The 20,416-nt window shown below is 37.5% G+C and overlaps 2 protein-coding genes across 14 annotated transcripts in view; both read right to left on the reverse strand.

Annotated features, from left to right (window-relative positions):
• The window catches only part of LOC131699659 (uncharacterized), a 10,183-nt gene extending 870 nt beyond the window's left edge, over window positions 1–9,313 (reverse strand). The window contains exons 1-15 of one of the 10 annotated variants that reach the window (XM_058997027.1): window positions 8,731–8,968; window positions 8,296–8,476; window positions 7,826–7,902; window positions 7,367–7,502; window positions 6,819–6,909; window positions 6,673–6,727; window positions 6,123–6,177; window positions 5,773–5,910; window positions 5,434–5,565; window positions 5,160–5,199; window positions 4,565–4,626; window positions 4,232–4,332; window positions 938–1,477; window positions 751–816; window positions 1–89 (exon numbers count right to left, since the gene is read on the reverse strand). The exon at window positions 1–89 is cut by the window's left edge and continues 870 nt beyond it. In XM_058997027.1, the coding sequence (XP_058853010.1) occupies window positions 1–89; window positions 751–816; window positions 938–1,477; window positions 4,232–4,332; window positions 4,565–4,626; window positions 5,160–5,199; window positions 5,434–5,565; window positions 5,773–5,910; window positions 6,123–6,177; window positions 6,673–6,727; window positions 6,819–6,909; window positions 7,367–7,496 (1,499 nt within the window). In that variant the 5' untranslated portion in view covers window positions 7,497–7,502; window positions 7,826–7,902; window positions 8,296–8,476; window positions 8,731–8,968. Of the gene's footprint in view, window positions 90–750; window positions 817–937; window positions 1,478–4,231; window positions 4,333–4,564; window positions 4,627–5,159; window positions 5,200–5,433; window positions 5,566–5,772; window positions 5,911–6,122; window positions 6,178–6,672; window positions 6,728–6,818; window positions 6,910–7,366; window positions 7,503–7,825; window positions 7,903–8,235; window positions 8,567–8,730; window positions 8,971–9,207 lie in introns of those variants that run through there. The other 9 variants (XM_058997029.1, XM_058997026.1, XM_058997034.1 and 6 more) reach the window with 9 other exon arrangements.
• Window positions 9,314–9,713: 400 nt separating this feature from the next.
• LOC117413334 (long-chain-fatty-acid--CoA ligase 6-like) overlaps window positions 9,714–20,416 on the reverse strand; it is a 28,145-nt gene continuing 17,442 nt past the window's right edge. For 3 of the 4 annotated variants that reach the window (XM_058997035.1, XM_034022379.3, XM_058997036.1), the window contains exons 11-21: window positions 19,905–19,982; window positions 17,754–17,888; window positions 17,480–17,614; window positions 16,867–16,962; window positions 16,347–16,419; window positions 15,489–15,577; window positions 14,843–14,959; window positions 14,241–14,384; window positions 13,214–13,315; window positions 12,785–12,856; window positions 9,714–12,357 (exon numbers count right to left, since the gene is read on the reverse strand). In XM_058997035.1, the coding sequence (XP_058853018.1) occupies window positions 12,217–12,357; window positions 12,785–12,856; window positions 13,214–13,315; window positions 14,241–14,384; window positions 14,843–14,959; window positions 15,489–15,577; window positions 16,347–16,419; window positions 16,867–16,962; window positions 17,480–17,614; window positions 17,754–17,888; window positions 19,905–19,982 (1,182 nt within the window). In that variant the 3' untranslated portion in view covers window positions 9,714–12,216. Of the gene's footprint in view, window positions 12,358–12,784; window positions 12,857–13,213; window positions 13,316–14,240; window positions 14,385–14,842; window positions 14,960–15,488; window positions 15,578–16,346; window positions 16,420–16,866; window positions 16,963–17,479; window positions 17,615–17,753; window positions 17,889–19,771; window positions 19,850–19,904; window positions 19,983–20,416 lie in introns of all 4 variants that reach the window. The other variant, XM_058997037.1, reaches the window with a different exon arrangement.

Here is a 20,416-nt window from a genome sequence, read left to right on the forward strand (position 1 = left end):
AGTGTGCAGGCTTCACTTTGTGCCGCCAGAAGGTCTGAATAGTGTGTTGTAAGAAAGCAGACTTGAACAGCTTCCTCAAAAAAAGGCACCTTAGGGATAGAAATGTAGATTTTCAGTTATGTTAGCACTACAGCATTCTTTTTTTTTAATGTTCATTATGTTTCCAATGAATACATATCTGCCCCCTGGTAAACTCAAACTTCTAAAGTTTATGCTGTAGTAACTATTTCAAATCAGCACTGAAATATTTACTGTTAATCAATGTATCTAGTGTGCAAGTCAAATGAGTCTTTTGCATTATAATGAAGAGAATCGGGAATGGTGATTCAGCAATAGGATTCCAATCCCAATTCTAATCACAAAACTATAAAACACTAATAAAGATCATCATAATACGAGGAAAAAAACTCCCATGGAAGTTTTTAAAAAAAAAAAAAAAATATTAAACAGTGAATTTTCATAGATTATAATAATGAACATACAAAGAAAAGTTGGCTCAGTTCATGCAGCACTTCTCTAACAGAATAAATGCTACTCAAACACATTGATCTGCCTTTTTCTGTACAGCTTTAACAATTTCAGATTGACATTATTAGTTGAGAATACTGCCCCCTGCTGTTTTTTTTTAAAATCCAGAATAAAAATTCACACTAGTGATGGATTAACCGTTAACAATTTTACAGTTTGTAAAATATAACATCAACCACAAGAACAATTAAAGTGTGATAAATGAAGATGATAATTCCATACCTTCATATAGAATTGAGGCATAGTGGCCACCCATTTCCCATCCTCCTGCTTCTCATAGGGTATACCCTAGTATTGGGAATTAAATGAGATACACATTTATCCATCAGTCAGGGCAGTTAATTTAGAATACTAACAATAAAAGTACTTTAAATGATGCAATTTAAATGATAAAAAAGGGTTACTTTACATTATAATTTACATCCGTCTTATTAGGATGGCAAAACTGTGTTATCAGGGGGTGTCGGCCAACAGGAGGAATTCTTGCAGTTGTTCTCTTTGGGTGAATGCTGGTTTCACTGCCCACAGAAGTAGCTTTCTTCCCATCAGTTTGGGGTGCACCAGGCTCTTTCTTCATCCTCTTGGATCTGCCAGCAGTTGTATCTTTACTAGTTGTTTTCTTGGGGCAAATCGTTGCTTTGCTACCCAGAGAAGGGGTATTATTTCCAACAGTTTGGGGGATCCTAGATACTCCCTCGGACTTTGGAGTTGTGCCTTTTGATTTTGAGGGCCTCTTACGTGTCTTCCTTCTATCACTGTGAAGGATTCTTTGGCCGTCTTCCGCCGATGTCTTTGGAGCACTAGAAGGAGCAATTTTTCTGGGAGATTTCACAGCGCTTTCCATGTTTTCTTTGACAGCCGCCGATTCACAGGTTTGTAGAATAGGAGTCTCAAGGGGGACTGCAAAACTAACCACTTTCCGGCACTTCACAACTGAAGTTGTTTTTACCTGGGTTAAATAGAAATACAGTATGCTTTACAAATATGTGAATTGCACAAATAATCATCTGTGCACTGGTATTATGCCATTAACAAACTGCTCCCTTAAATAATTACCCACATAAGGATCCACCAAGTTGGTACTACTACAGTCAGCACTCATATCCGACCCCATAAAACGTTGACTTTAGTGACAGTTAAACGTGTGTGACTCATAGCGGATTACTTACTTGAACTGTGTAAAATGAAATGCAATTTAGCAAAAGACCAGTATGCAAAGTCAGTATTCAAAATTTCAGAACATAGTGCTCGATAAGGGCCTAATGTCACAGTTCACTTGCAAATGAAAATGCACAAAAGCAACTAAAGAACACAGATTTTTTTTAAAAATGCATCACCGTATCTAAAACTCTTAATGATTACAGGTTTTAATTACCGTAGCTTGTCTCGTTCGCATTTTCGTCAGGTGAAACTGACGGAAGCGCTGTGTAACTGCATACAGGCTGATTTGGCACTGATTACATACAAATAATGTTAATGGATTTATTTCTTAATACAAGGCCAGTAAAACGCGACTGGCGTATCTGAGCGTCGTATATCTGAGTGCCAACTGTATACAGCGTTGTCTGAGCTAGTCAACACTCGTTTATCCGACCCCTCCAGTCACAGCTTAACCCTGACAGATAAATAATTGAAGGTTTTATAAAACTTCCACTACATTACAATGCTGGACCAGAAAAAAAAAAAACACTAAATCACATGCGTTTCAAACATTACATTTTCAACAACATGCACACAGTTTATACTGCAATGTAACTAGATTCAGTATTAAAAAAAAAACATTGAAATGGTATTTCAAGCGAATCAAAACAAAAACAGCAAATTTACAGATTGCAACACAAACCTACAGTAATAATTATATTATACTGTACTTACAATATGCAATGACATACTTGCCAACATTTGGAAGCTTCAGCGGGACGCTGATCACATATCCTCATATAGTATCCCCACACGACCATCATGACAGTAAAAAGAGACATAATGAAGCGTTCTTACCTTTGTTTAAGTTAGTGATCAGCAGATGTATCAGCTGCACGAAGAGCACAGCGTGTGGTTTTCACGAACTACTGTGCAGAATAAATGTATTTTTTTATATGGGTAAATATCAGGACTTTCTTCCTGTGCATCGGGACCCGGGACATTTGTTAGGAAATTGGGACTTCCAACACCATATAGGGACTGTTGGCATATATGCAATTACATTATACTGCACATGCTACACCACCACAAAGCGGATATGATGATTACCCGCTGACTAAAGGCGGCACATTTCTACTTTCCATAGGGTTTAATAAATGTTTATTTATTTTTTAAAACAATGCCGTCAGATACTAGTGCTTGCTTTATTATTTATTACTGGATCTGCAAATGGTACTCGGGGACCGAGTTAGTAGTATTCTATTTGCTACTGTAAATATGCGCGTTTCATTGGAACCTAATAAAACCTACCTGCTCAGTACACTTCGTAGTGTACATTATTGTTTATTCATTGTTAAATGCTTAACTCACCCAAGCACACACGATGTTCCATCAACGCTCGTAGTTATAAAACAAGAATTTAACCGTCCACATTGATTTTTTTTTTTTTTTTTTTTTTTTTTTTTTTAATACGCATCAAGCGACCCCTTCCAATTAGCGGCAGGTGCCGACAGGATGATCCAATAGCAGGCTTGGACATTTGAAATAGAGGGAGACCGAGAGATGAATTTGGCGGGGTTTCCAGTGACTCTAAACGGGTTGTCAATTTTTTGGCGGTTTTAGCAAAACTGCGATTTATTTTTATATAAAAGCATTGAAACAGTTATTAAATCTCTCGAGAATGATAGTCCCCCACTTTAGTATTGCTGCACATTTTCGGATTTCAATTTGACCCAATTTATATTAGTATAATTTAAAATCTTTAGTATGTTTCTGCTACTACCACAGAAGTATTGCTGCACAATGCACAGGTTTTCAGGTGAAACCAGAAACTAAAAAACAAACTTGTGCAGGTTTTTTGTAAAGTACTTGGCAGCAGACCTGATCATGCCAATAATAAATAAATTAATCCAAATTAAAGAACTGCTAGCAACAGCTATGCTATTTGGTATAATTTTATTAATTAACAAAATTTGTCACACAATTCGACAAAATGTACCAATGGTATATGTGGCCTTTAAGTAAAGGCCTATTCACACTGGGCTCTGAGACAAGTGGTGCAACACACTGTGTCATGAAAACAAAAAAACATGTAGTTTAGATATGAACTATTCACACTGGCTGTGATGCGAAGAATGCATTGCATTAAATACTGTTCATTTATTAATTTTCTCCAAATTCATGGACATCAGATATAATACACATGTTCTATATCTTACAGATCTAATGACATGCCTTTTGGCTCACTGGGCCACAAAACAGGTCTTCCTTTAAATGTAGAAACATTGTATACTACATAAGACTATTAGGTTCAAACTCTTTGGCAGAACAAAGTTAAAATTAAATCAAGTTTTTGATTCATTGTGCCGAGTCAAGACCACTGGAACACACATTATAGTTGACTTACAATGACAAAAATCTAATATTTTTCTAATCACCCCAATACTAAACATGATTTAACAGCAAGGTCTTAAATTGAAGCAAAAGTTCAGCATCCTAAGGAGAGAAATGAAACACAAAAAGTGTGATATCAATTAAAACACTGTTGAAGTATCCCTTTTACCTGTCTTGGAATTGGCTTTTTAAATGGTGTGGAAGGTTCAGGGCATATTCGGGACTTTGGAGTTCTCTCTCCAGATGAAAGTATTTTCAATATGTACTTTCCTGAAATGAATTGGTCAATTGTAATTAAAGTAATGCAAATCATATTTTAGTACCTTTTTGTGTAAAACACTAAATATCTAGGAGAGACACACACCGAGTATTTGTTTTAATTCAAAGTTATTGTGTTTGCACTGTATAGCTAAATTCTGCAATACTGGTGTTTATATTTGCTTAAAACATATCACATACTATACTGGAGATTCAAGAATACAGCATAAAAAAACAGAAATACCTGAGGCGCTTGTTGAAGAATGAGCCGATACACCGTCAGTTTGTATTTTATTTTGTACAACACTTATGAAAAAGAAGATATTAAAGTGTCAAATCTGATACAGTTGAATAAATTATAAGTACATACATATATAGTAGATATGATTTTAAATGCTAGTAAAATAGAAGTCTCTTGAACCAACTTGACAAATTAAATTGGTCAAAATAAATTTGTATACTAGATAGCATAGATTTAGAATGCCACATCTGGTATAAAATTTGCAGTAAAGTGGGTGAATCCATGAAACCACACACCTGTATAAAGGTGGTGCACAGTATTTGAAAGATTGTTTTCAGTCATTGAAAATGCAGGCAATGTGAGCAAGTTTAAAAAGAGGCATATCCTTGGATGATAGCGATAGGAGCAGGTGTGGCAAATAGTGTTGTCCTGTAGTTAGGACCTTCACACAATACAGTGAAACACCTGTACTTACCTTACCTGTTTTTGAACAGTGATAGATTACCTGTAGAAATGATTTAAGTGTATGCACTGTAAAATAACCTCATTATGGGATTTTTTTTAAATGGTACAGAAGAATTGAGCAAATTAACTTTACCTGTCTTCAGAGACTTTTTTATCCTTGTTTGGTGAAAATGCTGGAGAGTGGGAAAAAAAATGCAAGGTATTAGCCAGTATTATAAATATTTAAGTTAATTATTTTTTGATACCTTAATTTCACCATCCAGGTAGAAGTTTAATTTAAAACATAATCCCACTATTTCATTTTTATAAAATAAGGTACAATTACTTTTTTTCAAATGTATACCACATACAAATATTATAATGTTACCTGAAGAAAACATTCCTAAGCCTACTGTAGTTCACATTACCTTGAATACCAGAAAGGTTTGGAGACCGTCTTGTGTTTATGCCTACTGCATTACTGGTGTCCAGAAGAGTTGAATTTTTGCAGTGTAACCAGCACAATGCATCACCTTTCACAGAAAATGTTTCTGTTTCATCTAACAACAAAAATAGTCAATGTTTATTGAATTCAAAGAAAATCTCAAATCACAACAAGGTTTTCCATTAGACTTGGTCTAATATTGTTGGGGGGCCATTTTAATTTAGAGGCACAGGCACTTTGGGGACATGATATAAAATCAGTACAGCTGCTAATTTCCCCAATGCTGCAATACAGTCTAGTATATCGTTTCAATAAAACTTACCTAAGCCGTCAGCCTCACGAAACACTTCTGGGGAAGAAAGGCTGCAAGCTGAAGAACTTGAAGGGGAAGAGACAGCCGCTGTATCTGAATCCATGCAGGCCAGTAAAAAGGTTGAAACGCCAGACGGCAGAATCATTTCTGTCATCAGAAAAATCCATTACCATTATTTCAACACTGTACGCCGGCTTCTTAATCCCATTACCTTAAATACTGTGAATAAATCCTTTGCAATATATAACAAAGCAGTACAATTATATTCTGCAGATTTACATCAAAACTGATGTTTCATACAAATGCCAGATTCTGGAGCTCTTATTTACTAGAGCAATTTACTGTAGCTATATACTTACCAGAAGTATTTTCACTGTATGTAGACCCACTCACACAACTGTTATAGGTGGACTCCTAAAAACATGCAAAGGTAGTTTTACTTGGCTTGGCTATGCAGTATGTAAGGTCTTACCATTGTTATGTTATGCGAGTTATTTTTGCCATATTACTACCATATCAATTTTATTTAATATTTGGAAGTCAATGTCACGATGAATGCAGCTATTATGCAAGCTAAAAGATTGTCAGACATGTTTTTTGATCCTTGTTAAATGCCAGACAGCATGGGCACCTTCTTAAACAGCAATTATCTACAGCACGTCCAGTATAAGTAAACGTTAATTGTAAAATGCAGAATGTAGCTCTGAGAAAAAAGTGAAATATTTTTAAAACTTTACAACTAATTATCAGTTCAACAATTCTGCTTTTAAAGGGCAAATTACACCTGTTCCGCAAGAATGGCCATCACTGCTACATACTGCTGCATGAAGTACACTAAGGTTCTGCATGGATAGGTGTAAAGAAATTAAGCTAACAACAACAACAACAACAACAACAACAACAACATACTTTGTGCTGTGAAAGTCTTGACATTCTTCTGGGTTTTCCAGGTTGGATGAACAACCTGAAAAAAGTGCAACAGATTGGTATTCTTAAACAGTCAACACACATGAAAAGTTATTTTATTAAGGAATTCTATTAACTGCAACACTCACTCCTGTCCAGATGCAGGAGACTCGCTGATTGGTGGAAGATGGGAACTCTGGTCGGGTTTTGGGAGGCTCGCTTTGTATTTCTTCTTGGGTCCTGTGAAAAGGTGGAAAATAATTAAATGATTCAATTGCTGAAGCTATAACAAATACTTTAGCATTTCACTCCAACCAGCTTCATCACTGCCAACGCATATTAAAATCAACAGATATTTTAACAAGACGAAAATATGCAACGTTCAGAAACAAATATTGTAAACATTATCAAATATCAAGTTTTAAATCAGTAACATATCATATTACATAGATTTTCATACCAATTATTCTACACTATGAACTAAATTTGTATTGGATACATTCAGATAAATTAGTTCCTAGTTCCAGCGATCGTGTGTGTGTGTATATATATGTATATAATATATATATATATATATATATATATATATATATATATATATATATATATATATATACACACACACACTTCAATCAATGCCAAAGAATACACTAATAAAACCTACACATGTCTACAAGTAAATGCAGTGATACAGTACTTGTTCCTTCAACTGTAGGTGTAGATAGCTGCCTTTTCCCCAATAAGTTTGTTCTTCCAAGCAAAGGGGAGTGACATGGTGCTTTGATTCTTCTCTTGGAATACATTTTCATAGCTTTAAAATGTTCCATTGCTGCCTGTAATAATAATAATAATAATAATAATAATAATAATAATAATAATAATAAAAATCTTAACCAACCATTTAATATACAGAACCATTTCCAATTACATGTATATATTTTATAATTAGCCTCATGAATTGCTTCAGTCAATCGGGTAGGCCTACTGAGGAGAAAAAAACATATCTTACATTACTGTAGATGCCTTCAGAGCATAGTGAAATTCTCAGTGTAATATATATGTATACTTTTGGATTCATAAACGCATTAATGCCAAGTGTAGTAACATTTCTGCTAGAATACTAGGCTACTACTTTCAGCCTTTATTTTTGCCTTACCTTCCCGAGATAAAGGATAGGTGAATTAGCGGGATTTTTGTTGTCTGTCAGTGTCACATTGTCCTATAGTTTTCTGTCTAAAAAACAGGACATTGAAAAAAGAGCGCAATATACAGTATCAAGTCCATTCATAACAAAAAGTGTTTAATACAGTTTAGGCATGTAAAAATGTTTGTCTCCCAAAAGTTGATTTCGTTTGAAAATACCAAATAAATAAATAATTCTATACTTCCATGAAATACACGATGTGTATCTCAATGAGCAAGAAAAAAAAGTATATTGTAATCGACGAGTAAAAACGTTTTCAACAGACTTTATTCAGTGTACATTTTCTTTTCGCAAAGCTCTTAAATTTGCAATTGTTGTTAAAACGTTATAACAGTATAATATATCGGGAAGGCTACGCTTACATTTTTAAAGTCCGTTTCCTCAATAAATATTTTTCGGACAGCAAACATGAAAGTACTCACAACACGGCCAGTCTTCTTCTGTCCGTTAAAAACCTCGTCGCTCTCGTGCTCCGCGGCAGCACGTGCATTTCATTAAGGATCGTCAGGAGAGATGCGTGCACAGGTGTGTAAGAAGGCAGGTGCTCACTGAGTGCTCTGTGTGTGTGTGCAGTACGCCGGTTCTTTTTTAGGCAGTGTAAACCTATCCATAAATTAGTATATATAGAGTAAAATTGTTGCCAAAGTAGGCCTACTGTATGCCCTACACATTAAAATATGGTACAGTAGATACCTGTAGGAAAAATATAGACAAATACAATAATTTCAGCCAAAATGAGGGAGTGGGGTGTGATAGCTTCCTAATATCACACATATTAATAACATATATTTATAAAACGAAACTCGAACAAAGTTTATAACTGGGATACATAGAGTATTGTTGTATTGGGTTCTCACCTGAATGAAGAGCATAAACTACACTGCCTTGTTTTCTTAATTACAGGTTTTGTTCTATTGGGGCCTGTTTTCTGTGTAAATTCCAGCACAACTGCAGTTGCTTGTTTGAAGGTGTAGCACCTAAGGTTTTATTATCCTTTAACTTAAGACTCTTTTACCCCTTTTCACCGCCCTCCTTGTCACCGTTTAGTTCAGGGGTGTCCAAAGTTTGCCCTTCCACTCCTTCTAAATTGAACCAATTAAACCTCCATCCAGACCCTGAAGTAGTTATTTAACTTCACCTGTTAAACCTGGCGTGGTATGGCCCTCTAGGACCGTGATTGGACACTGCTGGTCTAGTTCAACTTTCAATTTGTCAAGGCAAACACCTGTTTAAACCACCCCATTTTTGGTTTAAGTCAATACAGTTTTGTGCTCTGAAACTATCAATTGTACAGTATTAAAAATCATACTAACCCACCAATGTAAAATATATACCTGCTACTAAGTTCAATATATTTCTGAAAGTATTGCTTTCATGTAGTCCTGCACATTCTTCACTTCACCAGGTGAATAAAAATCCTTTCAAGGCCTTTCCTGTCATTAACCAGCCAAAAGCTTCCCCTAATGAATCACATGTTCTGCCAATGAAGCTCAGGTAAAAATGATCAAGGAGGCAAGCCAATCAGACAAGGAGCACAGTGCAGTTTCCTGTACAACACAAAGGAGAGAAACACTGTTCTACGTGTGTTTTTAAATCTATTTCAAACATTCGATTAAACCTTTTATGATATAAGTTTGGTATAATGTTGTCTATAAATTATTTTTGATATGTCCAGTATAGCAAACATGAACACAGTTCAGTTTTGCCTCTGAGTACTTTTCAAGCATAACTTTTAAGAAACTCAGTGAAGTACTCTAACTTCATGGTTAAGTTTCTCCCAGCACAAGACTAGTGCAAATCTGACAGAAATATGTAAAGAAAACAAGACTAATACCATGGAGCCTATAATAATAATTTCTTTTATTTGTTTTACATGCAGGAGCGTTAATAAAACTATTTTAAAAAATCCCCTATGTTAATAAAGCTTTTATTATTATTATATATTGTCTATCTATACATATAATATATACACATGTTTGAAGACCTTTTGCTGCATGCTTTGTTTCAGAATACATTCAACAGTATGGGTTTCCAGTGCATTTCATTCTTTGTACTCCCAGTAGAGGATTTTGTTCTGGGAGAACTTGTTGTTGTTGAAAGGGTTGGTTGTTTTTCTTTGTTTTTTTTCATGCAAAAATACTGCTCCTCAGTCTCTTTAGTGTACATTCACGTTACAGTAGTACTGTCTGTACAATCATGCATGTGCTTTCATTTACAATTTACAAGCACAGATACATCATAGATACCTTTACATCCTTTTATTTATGTATTTATTATTTTTTTTATTATTATGTACAGTATGCATAAAGCTAATGTAATGTGAATGTATGCATCGGGTCATTTCAGAGTCAGAATAGAATATGATCAGCCATATATATATATATATATATATATATATATATATATATATATTGAGATTTCCATTCAAAGCTTCAAACAATCAACCATAACATTTAAAAAGAAATCTAAAGATACTTCTTAGGGAGGATTCACTCTAAACACACAGTGATGCTGTAACATGCCATTAGATTGTATTAATATTCAATACTCTTATTATAAAACAATATATAGAACAACATGGATACTGTATTAGTTGATTTCATCTTCCCCTAATCCAATTCATTTTTAGCTGTGAAAAACCAGTTAAATACATGAAATAAACAAGGCACCTGTTTTTATTTTTATTTATCAGTGAAGAATTGCGTCAACATAAAAACTGCTTCACATTTGCTCTCTATCGCATGAATTTATATTTTCCCAGCTAGAAGTTCATTGATTTCAGCCTGGAAGATGAAAGTTCAACAAAAGTGTCTTTTTGAATGTCTGTAAATCTCTATTACTCTGTGCAAACAGGTGACAACATAGAAACAGCATGATTCAAACGCATTATTCCCATTTTAGCTGGGAGCAAAAGTTCAGAAATTCAGAAAATTGTCTTAGCCCTGAGAAACAATAAGTACAACCCCTTTGCCTGTGTTCATGTGATCACACAGTCTTGTGTAAGCACATGTTCCCTTCAGCCTGTCAGTCTTTACTCTGAATGAAAAAAACAAGCTGCATACAAGAGGAGCAGGAATAGAGGGTTATCCGAGGAATGCCAGTTTATTGACGTGTAAAAGCTGAATCAAATTACACACAACATGCAAACTTAACCTTGTGAATACAGAGGTTCACTGTGTGCATGTCACATGCCAGCAATGTCATCACGCTGTGGTCTTGTGGCTGCTTTCTGCAGGGTTCTCAGTGTATTTGGAGTGGTTTGTAACAGTGTGAAATTCAAATAAGTGAATTCTGAATGGTTTGATTCAAATATATACGGATGTGAAATGACTGCGAGCCCCGTTCCAGTTTAAAAAAAAAAAAAAAAAAGTATCTATAGTAAAAAAAAATGTAGTGCAAGGTAAAAAAGACTAGATTCCTATCAAATGATCTCAGTTGTCGTGTGCTAAGATAGGAGGAGCCTTCGTGGGTCAAATGACCCACTTGCTCTTCCCAAACGTATGTTCTTATGAGTCAATATACTTCAGTAAACTTTCTCAAAGTTTGCCCTCAGAAACCAGTATGTAATTGGCTTTCCTTTGCACATGTGACTGCCACCACCCGCACTGTATTCCACACAGATAATACAATCTTTGGAAAAGATGGGAAGAAGAAATTAGTGTCATATTTGTTTTATTTTTTTTTATTTAAGAACTTGTGTTTTATTATACATAACTGGCCTCCATTCCCCTCACTGGGTGCTGTGTTTTAATAAGAAGGTCTACCCGTTTTTTATAACTACTCAGATACTTAAACATTTACAATCTTTTTCTCACTACACACTGCATTTTTTTCGAATCTATTATCTCCAGTTTCTAAAATCAAACAGAACTCGTGGTTCCTAAGATACTCGGAATCAGAAGAATAAAAATGGCCGGCTTTAGCCCACCTTTTATAAAACAAAAAGCAGCATTCAAGGGAACCAATATGAATAAATGCAGAATATATAACATCGCTGTGATAGAAGAAATCGTACTGCTTTTTACTTCTAACAAAGAGGATTGATTTGAAACTTGGGCCAGTAGTCGCTTCGCAGATCCTGGAGGCGCTCATGCAGAACTTCAGAAACACACGCATTCATTGTGACGAGTGGAGTTACAGTGAATAATCTGAGCTCGTATAAAACCTTCAAGACAAATAAATGCAGGTGAAATGTTTTAGTTTGGAAAAACTGTAGATTTGGTTTTAACAGCACTGTTTCAGGACTGTGGAGTTTGCTGTATACTTCAGAATCCTACCCCCTTCCGAATGGACACCACCAGCACTTACAAAAGTCTCTGAAACAGGGCATCTGAATGGATATTTTACATAGAGATGTTGGCATAAAGCTCTTCTATTCTTTCTTTAAAATAATCCCTCAGTTCCGGTCGCTTCGCCTTTAACGTTGGGGTCAAAAGGCCATTTTGTATGGAGAACATTTCACTGTGGATGTAGATGTCTTTGACCTGAAAGGAGAAGGGGCTTGGTTAGATAGGAACAGCAACTGTTTAGATTCAGTGTTTTTAAACCACATTGACAGTACATTGTGTTACATTGTGTGTAGAGAACATGATTAGTAGGCAGTGCTTTGAAAAGTTGCTGTGTCAGTCTCTGTGAATGCCATTCCTGCTCTGTGCCTGTATCCTGGCAGACTCAAGATGGTTTGAACCAGAATGCCATTCCTGCAGTCAGGCACGTATACCACGTTCTTGACGTCATACATTTCCAAGATCAGAGCGGCTCTCTTACTACTGATAGCACAGTGTGGGCCTTGATCACATGCTTCATCCGAACTGCCTTCACTTAAAGTAGCGTGTGCTGTGCTCTATACCTGTGACTCTGATTCCAAACTGCAAATTGCAGAGCTGCCTGTGTGTGTGTCCATCGCCTCACCTGCTCAAATGAATGAAGTCCGTTTGCCTTTCCCAGTCGGACCAAATCTGCCATTATTGCTTTCTTAAGGTCCTGTTTTAAAAAAATAAAATAAGGCACAATTACTCACACAAAAAAGTAAACATATACATTCCACAATTCTTCAGAAATACAGCTTCCGACCCCTTTTCTAAAATATATTTATTTTAGTCTGTGTATCTGCTGCCATCTACTGGACACTTTTGTAAGTGAAACCCTTTTCAAATTCATCCAAAAACCCTTCTGACTCCCAACAATGGTCCCTATCACAGTTCAGTATGTGGATGGTAGGAGTCCTTAACAACAGAACTGGTCAAACTACATCCAACTGATTCATATATGAAGCATTTTAATTTATTCTGATGGGTGAATACAGCTCTTTACACAGTATGAGAACCAGTGGATACACACCTTATCTTTACACAGCTCTCCGTACTGCCCCTTAAAGCCTTTTTTCCTCGCCCAGGGTGGCATGACTTCTGGGTCAGGTACAACAATACCCACCAAGCAGGACTGCAAAGACAAGAGTGTTACTCAACAAAGACAAACTCATGGTAAGGGAGCAGTGAAAACGTCAAATATTACTGAAAACAAAAACCCATTGCCGGTGCCTGTACATGTCCTGTTCAGGAAAGAGAGGTTCAGGGTCACTTACTCTATGTCATTAAAATCGTTTCATTTTCTCTGATCTTCCACAAGGGGGCACTGTAGTCATTTACTGTTGAGTGGTTTTGCTTTTCTTATCTTGCTGTGCTTATAAAGACAGAGAACTTGGGTCGAATCAGGTTACATCTTGTTTAAAACTAGGCATGGTACTTTCAGCCTGGCTTCTGGGACGCAATCCTGAGCAGAATGTTTAAAGCACTGATTCACAGTTAGACAAACCCATCACCCTAATAGTGGAGTTTGCATTAGTGATCGAAAACAGTGGCTTTACATGAAACCTTTCACTGAAACAGAGCCTTAGTTTCATCAGACTTTGAAGAGTTGGGAAACCACATCATTACAATGGAAAACTGGTTTCACAGGCTGCGAAAAGTGGTGGACTATCTCATCTAAGGTAACATTAGGTAGTCCAAGATAAGTCTTGAAACCAGATTACTTTTTATGTGTCATACACACATTTCTCAACTCTTGTTTTTCTACTTTCAATTACAGGTGCATTGCTTTACTCCAGAATACCACAGTGAAGGCAGAGCAAAGTGTAGTAAAGCACAGTGAAGGCAGAGCAAAGTGTAGTAAAGCACAGTGAAAGTAAAGAGGGGTGCAAATCACAGGCTGACCTTGCCTGAAGTACTGTAAAGCACGGGAAACAGATAGTAAAAGCAAAAGATACTGCAAAGTACTCTGAATAAAATGTCCCATGGTTAGATTTGAATAGTATGGTTTGAGCTCTGGGAAGAGCACTGAAAGCAGAGTGTTTTAACAGCAGGGTTACCTGTAAACTGTGCCCGTGGACATACACCTGGGCTACTGGCTCACTCCGGATGTAAATGTTTTCAATCTTCTCCGGGGCGATATACTCCCCCTGGGCCAGTTTAAAGATATGATTCTTTCGATCAATTATTCTTAACGTACCGTTCTAGTAAAGGAACAAGACAAAAAGATGAATGCAGGGGTAATAAAACAAAAAACAGTGAAGGGAGGGCAGCAGCACACTCAATAAAGCAAGATTCTGTTAATGCAGAATTTCTAAATCACACTTCAATGACATTTATTATTTAAAAAACATGCAAGTTTACTTAAATGGCCCAATTAGATTCTATTTATATTTTTATTAGATTATATTTTTTAAATGATTTTTTTTCCTGTGTGGTTCTCCCAGCAACACAGTAGTAGGTTACGTGACTGATTCACTGAGATGCAATATCAGTTTGCATGGATGTCCTGTCCCATCCTATGAAGACCTATGTTCCATTACTCAGTGCAGACAGAGGGGCAGCGAAACAATACTGAAGTCACATGCACACATGGGAACTGCAACAGCAGCCTCATCCTAGCAGTGTTTCACTATACTAATGATATTATTACTGGACTTACTGGTAACCATTTCCCAACGTCCCCAGTGTACAGCCATCCATCCTCATCCAACGCCTCTGCAGTCTTCTCCGGGTCTTTGAGGTAGCCCTTGAAAACATTCGGTCCCTTCACACAGACCTGCAGTGAAAAAAACACAGCAGTGAAGCTTTTCAAATGGATCAACCGCCCCCCACCAAGTTAAACTAGGGTGCAGACTGCATACACGGAACATTTGCTTATCGTTGACATAAGCTTTGCACACCAGTTTGATAAGTTCAATAAAGTCCTTCATCCCACAGTAAATCTGTATACCTCATGCATTTTTCACAAAATACCTTTGTTAATTGTTAATGGCTGGTTACGTATCAATAGCACTTGGCGTTTAACAAAGGCAGTCTTTTGCTGACTTCTGTGGCATATCACATGTACATGTGCCCGGTCACAAGCAAATACCTTGAATAAAAATCAGCAACTCCAAGGCAAATCCTGTGCGAGGTTGTAGCAAATCGATGTTGTGTAGTATCGTGGCATTATGTAGCGGTTCTCATAGTTTGAATGCACATACAGTACTTCATCTCCAGTCTTGTAAACATGGCATATTGTGTTAACACATGGAAACTAACTCCATGGAAAGCAGGTGTCCTCCCACCCCTGTAACTGATCATACCTCTCCCTCTCCTTTGGAAGCAAAATAGTTCATCTCCTCCACGTCCACCAGTTTGATCAGATTGCAGGGCAGCGGTGCTCCTACATGACCTGAAACAACACGTTCAAAAAAAACTTTGTTCTTTGTGGAATTTGTGGATCCCTATTCACCTTTATTCAACTGCAAAGAGTACAAAGCTTCGATAGAATATACAATATACTTGGCAATCCGTAAACTTACACGCTGACTTTGTAAGGGCACCGTGAATGAGGAGTAATATATGGTACTCACAGTAAAAAAAAAAAAAAAAATGACAAACAGGATTCCGTGTCAGATTACCATTAATAGTCATAGTGTCCGCATAGCAACAACGACAGCTAACCTGCTGTACAAGGTTTCATTGTCTTCCAAGTAACAGCCTTATACAAAGAAACTACGTATTTATAGTGTGTGTGTGTGTGTGTGTGTGTGTGTGTGTATTCCTGGCAAGTCATCTGCATAGTTTAGACTTGGCAACATGAAACTCTAATAAACGGAAAAATGCAATCAATATGGTATATTAAATGACAGGGTTTATCACCTGCCTGCATACATAATCTGCAGAGGTCTAGGAGGAGCTGTTTTGCGCGTCAAATCCCACACGCTGTTGGTCTGACTTGTTTATTGCAACGGCTCTGAATAACTGACAGTTCTGTTTTGAATACAGGATGTGGGTAAGGCGAGGTCACGTGGAGGTCAGACTGGAAGATGTGACAGTGAATACAGTTCAGCTTCAAACAGGGGATAGAATGGGTCCTCTATTATTTATATGTGCTGCACACATTAAACTCCTCACATAAACGCAGAAAGGGTTTTATTTTAAGGTACTGAAAATCTCACCTGATGTCCAGTCTCCGGGGGTGGTGAAGGTGCATCCAGCAGTACACTCTGTTTGACCATAGCCTTCATACACCTGCCAAAGACAACGGCAAGTTACACCTTGCTTAGAAAGACCCTAATAATGAGATTTGAACCAATCCTTTTTAATCCCAATTTACACATACAGTAGTTTGCATTGGTAAAATTAAAAATGATGCAAATTATTATTTTGTTTTATAACCACAGATACACCATTACAGTAGACTGCAAACAGATATTCAAATTCCAATGAATATATTTGCTATAGAGTTCCAATTATTTGTATTGTTTTTCTATACATGAAAGGTTTCCAGAGCATTTATCAGAGATGCATCTTTGAAATGTTTGTCTGTATTGAGACATGCATTTATTAAAAGGCTTCCTGGAGGGATTGTTTTTGTTCTAGAATGGCTAGTAAGGCATTGAAAGTGTGTTGAATAAAGCTGCTCCTGTGTGTAAGGGTGAACCCCTCCACTTTGTATTCGGTGTGCTCATCTATCACCTGACACCCCAGCGCTGCCCGCAGGAACCCCAGCACGGCGGGGGAAGCTGGAGCCGCTCCTGTGACGATCATTCGCACCCGACCTCCCAGGCTAGCCTGCAAGAAAAAGCACTCTGCTGATCCAGATGGTGCAATACAATACAACTCAAACCTGCAGGACGTTGCACACAAAGCACCAGAGACAAGTGTCACTCTTAACGGACTGTAGATTTCAGATTCATATCTACAGTGTATATAACATCATTTCTGGGCTGCAGTGAACTGCAGGCATATTAATTGCAAAGAGAGGATCTGGGACATCGGAAACCACACAAGACTCGTGAAATGTCACAGATACGTTTATCTGATGAATCATTTAGCTGCTTGTACTATCCATGCGATGTACACGGAGTAAATAACATTCTACAAGTTTACTAGGGTTTTTCACTTTTAGCATGCTTTTCCCCCATGGTTATACTGTGCATTTACTACAGTTTAGCCTAGTTTACCATGTTTATTAATATACTTTACACTATGCTGTGCTTTTACTATGGTGCATTTTTCAAAGGGTAGTCGGTGGTGAGAAATCAACACAAAAAGCACCTGAAAAGTAAATATGGAGGCCCGCACGCACCTGGATTTTGCCGAAGAAGAGTCTGTCCCACAGACTGTCATTCCGGATGATGTTACTTCGAACTTCTGCCGCTTTTCTCTTTGCTGCAAATTCCAGAAGGAAGCGCTTCACTGGGCTGTTTGCCTGGCTAAAGATCTAAAAGAAAAAAAAAGAAAAACAGCAGACTTCAGTGTTTAATGTACTGTAATGCATTCTGTGTCAGGATAGCTGTAGCTTGGGTGAGGCAGACAGCATTGTGAAACAAATACCAATGGAAAGACAGACTGCAGCTCACCTTGTCATACATTCTGTTGAGCAGCCTGGGTACCACAGGGAAGACTGTCGGGCGCAGTGCCTTCATGTCCTCAGACAGGAGTCTGATATCTCCTTGGAAGAACCCAATCCTTCCTCCGTGGCAGTAAACTACAGACTAGGTACAACACAACAACAGAAAGCAGCATTATGGCCAGCAGCCTTATTGTTCTTGTATGGATATCTTCCTTCTGCACAAGCGTGTGTGTCACCGAATGCGTGCAATCCGTTAGCTTTATAACTGAGCGATGGAAAACCCTCTATATTAGAACTCTTTCCACACGGGGTCTTATGCGGGCGGACATGTACAGCTGTTATGCACTGCTGTGATTGCCTGACAGTCTCTACAGTACAGCTATTGAATCAACTTCTGAAAACCAGTCCAAATGTAAATGCAAATAAAACATAATTAAAAACAAAAAGCATTATGAACTGTTGAGAATGTATTCACTAGTCTGGCCTCCTCTGTTACTAAAAAAGCATGAGGTGAAACGAGCATTATGAACCACGTCTTAAAATAAATACGGATTGTCATCACCTCAAGATTAGATCATCACAGGTTTAACCCATTAAGTACCTAATTATTTTTTCTTTACAAAAATCAGAACACAAGCTGCATTTATGTAATTTGATACTTTAACTTTAGACATAACTTTTGTGGTTAACAAAGTTATCATAATATAGTTAGAGAACAATTGAACAAATGCTCGAAAAAATTACGAAGTAGCCTGTCCTCAAATGAGGACAATGGCACTTAATGGGTTAAACCTATTCTTCCTTTTTAGTGTTTCCTGCACTAGAGGGCGCTATGTGACAAAAGCAGCTCACTCACAGATCCTTGTATTTGCTGTACTATCAGGGCAGGTCAGATGAAGCTGTTTCCTGCACCTCTATCAATCTCACTCTACAGAAAATGCAATTAGACATGGCCACAAGGGTGTTTGAATAGGGTTTTGTTTTTTGCTAACCAGAAGCCACAGCTGCATGTACAGTATCACAGACTACCTAAAGTTACAAAGACTGCAAGCTGTCTTTTATGTGCATTGGAAAGCAATTCAGATTTAACCTTGACTGGTACTGATCCCTGTGGAATATTACTAAAAAAAAACACCCTACCACAAAACAGTGAACCACCTATCACATTACGACCTCACTCCCCCAAACGTACCCGCTACTGTGAGGTGAGGTCGCGTTTGAGGTTAGGCTTAGTAGATATATAGCAGCAGTACTATCTGGAAGGACAATGTCCCATGTTTTGAGAGTGCTTTTCAATGACATACAGCAGGAAGGGGTTAGAGCAAAGTGCTGCTTCTGCAGCAGCAGAGCAAAGATGTTTTAGCCATGATCACGCAGTGGGAGGGCGTTTCCTTGTTTTTTATTCTGCTGATGGAAATGAAGATGGCAAAGATCCAGCAGAGCAGAGGAAGATGGACCAATAAGCAGCCCAGCTAAAATAAACAACAGGAAGGGCGGAGGGTGGGGGTACAGTCCATAAGAGTACAGTACAGTGCAGCTCACTGACACACGGGGGCGAGAAAACTATACTTTTATTTTAAATTTTATTTTATGTCCGCTGCTATTAAAATATTGATCCTATCATTTTTTCTCAAGTCTCCTGATTTGAAAGTGCCAGTTTGCTTTGTTATAGAGTATATAGAACGTTTGCATTTCAATGGAAATTTGAAATGACAATTGAGCACATTTACTGCATGGTTTAAGATCTAATCCCACGCTAAAAAAAACACCCATGAATATCCCTTATTAAATAAGACAAAATAAGATCATTTAAGCGCAGCATTGAATTCATTAGCAGTGTTATGCAAACCTTTCTATGTTAAATCATTTGCACACACAACATGGCAGCAGATGGATTGGGTTAATTGTTGTTAAAAGCTCTTTATTTTGCTTAGTTCACTCTTTACAAACACGCTTTGTTGTTCTAGTAGAAGGCAAAACTGAAACATCCACTACGTTGAGCAAACGCTGACACAAACACCTTACCTGAACCATCCTCTCAAACATGTGTGCTAAAGTCAAGTAGGAAATGTGCACATCCTCACTAATAGGAGACCAATGAGTCTGGAAGACAAAGCAAGCGGGCCCAAGCGAGGCCTAGTTAGACAGGCTTTCTTACCTGAATAAGTCTCTCAAACATGTGAGCAAGAGGCAGGAAGGAGATAAGCACATCGTCCTGTCTGGGAAAGATCACTTTCTGCATCATGGGTGAGGGCATGGGAGACAAAAAGGAGAGAAATACTGACAGAACAAATTACCGCAAAGAAAATAGCAGAAAAGAAAGAGAGAGAGAGAGAGAGAGAGAGAGAGAGAGAGAGAGAGAGAGAGAGAGAGAGAAAGTACACAAAGGATGCCTAGAACTGCAAGTATTAGAACACGGTATTAGTGGACAAAAAAAAAAAGTGAAAAGTTTTGCTTCTGTGCAGGTCTGTGTAGCCACTAATAAAGATTATAACGCTTAGTAAAGCTGCCAGCCTCTGTCGTAACCTGAACAATCCTTTGTAATTACCTGTGTTTTTCCAGGGCAATGGCTACGCTGAATTACTAATCACTGCGGAATTGGACACCAATAAATTATTTAAAATGTAAAAGTAATTTCTCCATGACGACCACATACAGACAGACGTGCGT

Source organism: Acipenser ruthenus, chromosome 23 (assembly GCF_902713425.1).
Source record: "Acipenser ruthenus chromosome 23, fAciRut3.2 maternal haplotype, whole genome shotgun sequence".
NCBI lineage: Eukaryota > Metazoa > Chordata > Actinopteri > Acipenseriformes > Acipenseridae > Acipenser > Acipenser ruthenus.